Source organism: Sinocyclocheilus anshuiensis, unplaced genomic scaffold (genome assembly GCF_001515605.1).
Source record: "Sinocyclocheilus anshuiensis isolate Anshui unplaced genomic scaffold, SAMN03320099.WGS_v1.1 scaffold183, whole genome shotgun sequence".
Lineage (NCBI taxonomy): Eukaryota > Metazoa > Chordata > Actinopteri > Cypriniformes > Cyprinidae > Sinocyclocheilus > Sinocyclocheilus anshuiensis.
Window position 1 is genome coordinate 2,917,862 of NW_015548309.1, and position 7,173 is coordinate 2,925,034.

General features: G+C 34.5%; 1 protein-coding gene across 1 annotated transcript in view; it reads left to right on the forward strand.

Moving 5' to 3' along the window:
* dock4b (dedicator of cytokinesis 4b) overlaps nt 1–7,173 on the forward strand; it is a 102,425-nt gene that overhangs the window by 90,519 nt on the left and 4,733 nt on the right. The window contains exons 48-51 of the mRNA XM_016444162.1: nt 1,370–1,476; nt 2,731–2,803; nt 3,530–3,625; nt 4,672–4,733. Coding sequence (XP_016299648.1) covers nt 1,370–1,476; nt 2,731–2,803; nt 3,530–3,625; nt 4,672–4,733 — 338 coding nt within the window. The remainder of the gene's footprint in view (nt 1–1,369; nt 1,477–2,730; nt 2,804–3,529; nt 3,626–4,671; nt 4,734–7,173) is intronic.

Genomic DNA, 7,173 nt, shown 5'->3' on the forward strand with positions numbered 1-7,173 from the left:
TCTTACATCAGTGACTTTATAGCACAATTTGGATCTTATTTTTAATATTTATTAATTGCGACTTGATTTCTCATAATTAAGACTTTATTTATTAAAACTGAGCCTTTTTTTCATAATTGTGTGTTCATATTCCACAATTCAGCATTTTCCCATATTTGCAACTTTACATCACAGTTTGGACTTTATTTCTAATCATTTAGACTTTATTTCTCGTAATTAAGACTTTCTCACTTTTCAGACTTATTTTTCACAACTGAGTCTTTATATTTGTATTATTATATATTTTATATATTTTTTTTATTATATATTTTATTATTTGTGACTTATTAATTTTTTCTGGTAATTTAGACATATATATATATATATATATATACAGTGGGTACGGAGCTGTGTGTACATTAATGAGGAAAAAAAATTAACTTAAATGATTTTTAGCAAATAGCTGCAATATAACAAAGAGTGAAAAATTGAAGGGGGTCTGAATACTTTCCGTACCCACTGTATATCAATTGCAAGAGATTATTACTGTTTTTCCCATAATTGCATCTTTATTTGTTGCAATTACAACTCTTTCTTAATTTAAGCTTTATCACAATTACCTTTTTTTTTTTTTATTTTTTTTTTTTTACTTTTTACTGATTCAGAATCAGGCTTCCATAATAAACAGATTTCCGAGTTAAAAATTATTTTTTTTTTGCAAAGCAAAGTTTATGGCCCATTTAATGCTGTTTTACTGTGGGTTACAGAAAGCCGGTGTCCTGATATATAGCAGAACTCTCCCCTCTGTTTCTCTCTTTCCTCCGCTCTTCCTTGGCCTCTTATCTCCCTCCATCCAGCATGTGTTTACTTGCGGACACAGATCATAAAAACAGCAATATGTATGGAGACATTTATGTAATCTTATAGTCTCCCCTTGGCAGCCCTCCCTGCCTCCCATAGAGACCCCCATAAAGCAGCAGCAGACAGGAAGCGCTTCTGGAGAATTACAGATGGCATAAAATGCAGCTTGAAGAACTCTAGACTGATGATGACTATCACCGGGTTGCATAAGAGAGCCGTGGCCTCCTGTCCTGTGCTGGAGGAGGAAGTTAGTGTTCTGAGCAGGTCCAGGCTGCTCCTCATGTTGGCTAGTCTATCTCTCCCTGCGAAATAACCGCCTGTCACCCCAGCAGAACAATTCTCGCCCTAGCGGGAGGGAAAGAGGAGGAAGAGCCTTTATTTTATGTGCTGGCTGGTTAGGAAAGAAATGAGAGCAAGATCTATGTCCTTTTGTTTTTGTCTGAGTGCGTGTGTGGACACAAAATTTGAGCATTCTTGTCGGTGTGTTGCTGAAATCACTCCCTTGCTTGGACCTCCTCACCCTTCACAGGTTCTCCACAGTTGTCAGATAAACGCAAGCATTCCAGAGAGAACTGCCTCTCACCACGAGAGAGACCCTGCAGCGCCATATATCCAAACCCCCTGGATCCTGCACAGGTATGAAGATGATTAGAATATCAATGTTTTCAATATTCTTCAGGTCATATTGGAGTGTTTCGGAAGCTTTTCTGTTTACTGGTTGGGTTTACTTCTCTTTCCCTTCTTCCTTGTAAGATTTGCATTAACCGCATCCTTAAAAATGACTGGATGGAATTGATTTTGTGAATGTGTCTCAGTGAAATTATTAGGTAAAGTATCTGTGCAGAAGACGGAGTAACCTCATCAGCTCAAATCTGATGACGTCTTCACAATTTTCTTCCAAGAAATGAACAGAATTGAGAATTCCCATATTTAAAACTATTTTAGTTTTTATTTGAGTTTATGACTGAATTTTTTTTCCGCCTAATTGAAGCTTGATTTTTCATGATTTAAACTTTATCTCTCACAACTTAGACTGTCTCATGAATGAGAATTTATTTGTAGTAATTAGGACAATTTCTTGTAATTGAGACTTTCACATAATATAGATAATTTTTTGCATTTGAGACTTTATTTCTCATAATTGAGACTTTATTTCTCGTAATTGAGACTTTATTTCTTGTAATTGAGACTTTATTTCTCATAATTGAGACTCTCATAATAGACTATTTTTAGCATTTGAGACTTTATTTGTAATTGAGACTTTATTTCTCGTAATTGAGACTCATAATAGAGACTATTTTTAGCATTTGAGACTTTATTTCTTGTAATTGAGACTTTATTTCTTGTAATTGAGACTTTATTTCTCGCAATTAAATCTTTATTTCTCGTAATTGAGTCTTAATTTCTTGTAATTAGGACTTTCTTGTAATCAAAAGTTTATTTCTCATAATTGAGGTTATTTCATTTGCGAATTAACAGAATTCCCATTTCAGAATCGGCAGCAAATTCTAATAGGGAGGAAAATTACATCCTTTTCACTTTTACCTCCTCACTCTATATTATGTGTCTTTCCTCAAAAAATGAATATGATAACTCTATTTTTTTTTGTTCAATACTGTAAATGTAAATTTTGTATAAATTAATGGATAGGTGAAATGCCACTTTTTTCACTTGTGAATTGTAGCCAGTTCACGTTAAAATGAAGCTTGAGTCTCTCCTCTGCTATTAATGAAAATGGCAAATAAAACACAAAATATGCTTCAATATAAAAAAAAAAACAAAACAACAACAACTATGTCATGGATATTTCAAAATGAAACCTTGTAGCCTATAGTAATCGCCGAATGATGTCTCGACGGAAGTCACAACCAACGTGAATCTCTTTCACAGAGGCCGGTTCCACACCCAGCGGGGGACGCTTCCTTGCCTCGCAGTGACCCCAACATCTCCACCCCCGATAAAGGTGAGCATGTGCATGTGAGTGTATGAATCTTCAGTCTGCCGCCCTGCTGTGAGGAGGGTGGTCTGACATGACGGGGGTCTGGCGATCAGTGCGCTGGATCTGATGCTTGCCGACAGCTCGCCGCTCCTGTGTGTTGTGACAGCTGTGACTGAACCACCAAAGAGGTTCACCAACAGACTCACACTTATTCTGATTGACAGGAAGATGTTGAGGAGATTTCATCATCTTTATTTCATCTGTTCATCCAAGTTATTTAAATTAATAGCTAACTCCTAGTGTGTATAATGACTTGCAAAGACACTGGCAACTTTTAGCTTTTCCTTCGTTATTTATATCAAATATTTATATACATGTCTTAAGAGAATTTGCTTGTCCTAAAAGATGCCCAGCAAACTATTGCAATTTTAAATCGATTTAATTTTAATTTAAAGAAAAGAAAGTGTAGAAGGTTTTGGATATTGAATATTTTCAGGATATTTTTTCCATATAAGACATTATATGGAAAATATATGTTAAAATGTATGTTAACGATCCAAAAAAAAAAACATATAAACACATTTTTCCTTCCTCATTTGATATATTTTTTGTTTTTGAGGCAGAAAGTTTTAGCAGGACAGTTTCCGTTCTTTTACATCCTAGTCCGGACAAATCCTGATTTGCTATTGCCAGTCATATTTTGAGTTGAGTTGACTGATGTACCTGAAATGCATGTTTTGTGTGTAAAAGTGGTGAAGCCTGCACCAAGTAGCTGGAGTCTAGACACGCCGCTCTCTGATTTTAATGGAAAGTGTCCCCCTGTCCCTCCTAGACCACCGTACTCAGGTAAAGAAAGAAATCTGCTCCGACCGGTCCTTTAGACTCACATAGATGTTTCCCAAGCCTTTTAACTCTCAGATCTTCCACTCTTCTGCTCTAAAGTCTCCTGGTTTCTCGCTCGTCTTAACTTCTACCTCTCCCTGTGTCGTGAGGGCTGCCGGTCGAACACATCAGTGAGAATTTGAAGATACTATCTCCATATATTTAATAAGAAAAGGCACATCACCTAACAACGGGATCCTTCCCACACATTCTTTTGTTTATAATCGTTCTTGATGAGCTTTCTCGCAGCATTTATGTCTTTAAACTGCATGACACGTCTTTAAACCTCAATCTGCACCGTTGCTGCTTCATTACCTTTCAACTGTTGGTCTGCATTCTCTTTTCTGCATTGTCTTTTATTTATTTTTTTATTTGATTATAAACTATAACTTGTATTTATTATTTTATATTTGTATTATTTTTATATTAATTTTAATATGATTAATTGATGTGGTTACATTTCAGAGCTCTATAACTAGTATATTTACTATTTTTTATTTTTTTTTCTAATTTATTATTATAGTTATATTATTTATTGTAACTTTCTACTATAAGTATAGGAAACGTGTATTTATTTAATATTGTGTGTATACATGTTAATATAATACATTAATTATTATTATTATGTGACTTTCAGAACTAACTATACATTAGTGTATTTATTATTTTACGTTTTAATATTTTATATTATTAGATTTGTTTTATTTTATGTAGTAATTATTATTAAAATAGTGAAAACTTTAAAACGTCTCTAACATTATAAGTAGACCTCAAAGAGCAAATTACATTATAAAACAGTATGATACGACCGTTTTAAGGGTCTACATCTGTGGACTCTAATTGAGCTTCCTGGAAAAGAACTGGTACTGTACCGAATGGTTAAACTGTTTTGCATTAGCCGACCGACCTTGACAAAGCGTTTTCCTGATGAATAGACAGCCGTGACTGTGTTTACTGTCCCAGGCTCCTATATCAAGTGAAGAAGATTGACTTTTTGTGTCCTTTAATAGGATCTCCTGCCAAGACTACACGATCACAGTCCCCCGTGATGACATTACGCTCGCCGCAGAAGGTATGACCTTTTCTTGTTGTCTAGGGTGTTTTGTGAAGTGACCTTTGATGCATTTACTGGTGTGGATGTTTACTGTAGCGTCTGGGGACTCAATCCAGGGCGTCTAAACTGGGTCAGATTCAAATCAGTCCAACTGGGCCCACAATTAGACAGAGGGACACTGTTTGTGTGTGTTCATGCCAGTCCTGGGCAGTTCGGTTGGCAGCGATCCGGTGCAGACCCTCCAGAAACCACTAACCCATCTAAAAGTCTTACATCTCAATGGTGGCACATGCATATTACAGATATTGAACTCTGGTAGCAACTATAAAGCAGAAAGCAACAAAATATATGCACCACCGCTCAAAAGTTTGGGGTCAGTGAAATTTTATTTTAAGGAAATTAGTACTTTTATTCAGCAAGGATGCATTGAACTGATCAAAAGCGACAGTAAAGTCATTTATAATGTTACAAAATATTTCTAATTTGAATAAATGCTGTTCTTTTGAACTTTCATTTAAAAAAAATAAAAGTATCACGGTTTCTAGAAAATATTAAGCAGATCAACTGTTTTTAATAATAATAATAAGAAATGTTTTTTGAGCAGCAAATCAGTATATTAGAATGATTTCTGAAGGATCATGTGACACTGAAGACTGGAGTAATGATGCTGAAAATTCAGCTTTGCATCACAGGAATAAATTACAATTTAAAATATATTACAATAGAAAACAGTTATTTTAATTTTTAATACTATTTGGGTAACACTTTATTTTAAGGTGTCGTTGTTACACATGTTACATGTACTTACTATTATAATAACAATTAATTATGCATAATTACATGCAAGTAACCCTAAGCCAAACCCTAATCCTAACCCTAACCATGTAGTAAGTACATGTAGTTAATTAATATTACTCAGTACTTGTATGTATAATTACACCGTAACAAGGACACCTTAAAATAAAGTGTAACCACTATTTGTATAATTTGTATTGTATAATATTGTAATAATATTTCACAATATTACTTTTACCATATTTTTAATCAAATAAATGCAGCCTTGAGACATTAAAAAAATCATACAGACCCCAAACCTTTGAACCTTAGTATGTAATATCATTACATTTAGTAATATCATTTATGAGTCCAACACTGTGTTTATGTACGATACCAATACAGTGAAGAGAAAATTACAACTTTAATGAAAATGCAGGTATCAGTATTGAAGAAACCACAGTATTTTTCTTTCAAAGGGCATAATAGTCAAAAAGGGTCACAGATTTTGAAAAAGGTTGGAGCTGCCGCTATCAATGTACCTTCATGCCATTTTTCTTTGGCGTTGCAGTGAGTGTATTCCGGTTTTAAATAAAAGCACATTCTCCTCATTGAGTAACAGTCCTCAAAGCTGAGCACCGCTGTAATGGCTTCTCAGAAACTCCCACTCAACAGCGCGCCTCGTGTTCATAATTACATTCCTTGCTGTTTCCTTGAATTCTTGTCTCGTGCCATATATTGATTCGTCACCTGGTATTCAGCAACACACACATGCTCACTAATCACCATATAAAACTCTACAATCCAACCCGTGGGAACTCTGTTCACATTTAAAGTGTAGATGACTGCATAGAAATCAAATCATTCCTCCTTCTGGAAATCAGAAATCTGTCAAGCTACTCAGAAGGAATAAGCAGAGAGGGTGAGATTCGGATAGGAAGAAATCTCAGTGGGAATGCTGGTGAATTTCCTGAAGGAAGTGCAGTTAGTGGGTCGGAAAGGGAAAGCGTAACCTGTGTACGGTTGCTTGCCCCAGAAATAGTCTCATGTCTGAAGCTATACTGCGTGACATATCACACACAAATGACCAAACACACACATATGAATATAGATTCCACGGTCACAGCTGGAAAAATCAACATTGACCAGTGCAAATTTCCATTCTGGTCCAGGCTATTTTACGCTATCCAGTTGAATTGGGAAACTCTGAAATCTCCAAAACAAGATTGCATTTCATATTTGAAATAAATTTGATAACAGTGTATTCATTCAATTTATAGAGATGCACCAGTATTACATTTCTGTACGATACCAATGCTAAATATTCAGGTTATGGCCGCTAACTGATAAATTGATAAATAAAGTAAAACACTAAGGTATCACATCATTATAATGTACAGTATGAAAAATGGATATTCAATCTGAGAATTGCTGAAGATTACATATAGCAGTGTTATTCAGTTATTATTAGAAAATGAGCTTGCACAACTAAATATCCAATATAAATCAACATATATCCAATGTCAATTGATACCAATAACTTTAAAATCTGTAATGTAGTCAATGACCATCATGTTGCCAATACAATTTTGTGCATCTTTCTAAATATAATTTTTTCAGCTGAAATCATGGGTAATATATATATATATATATATATATATATATATATATATATATATATATA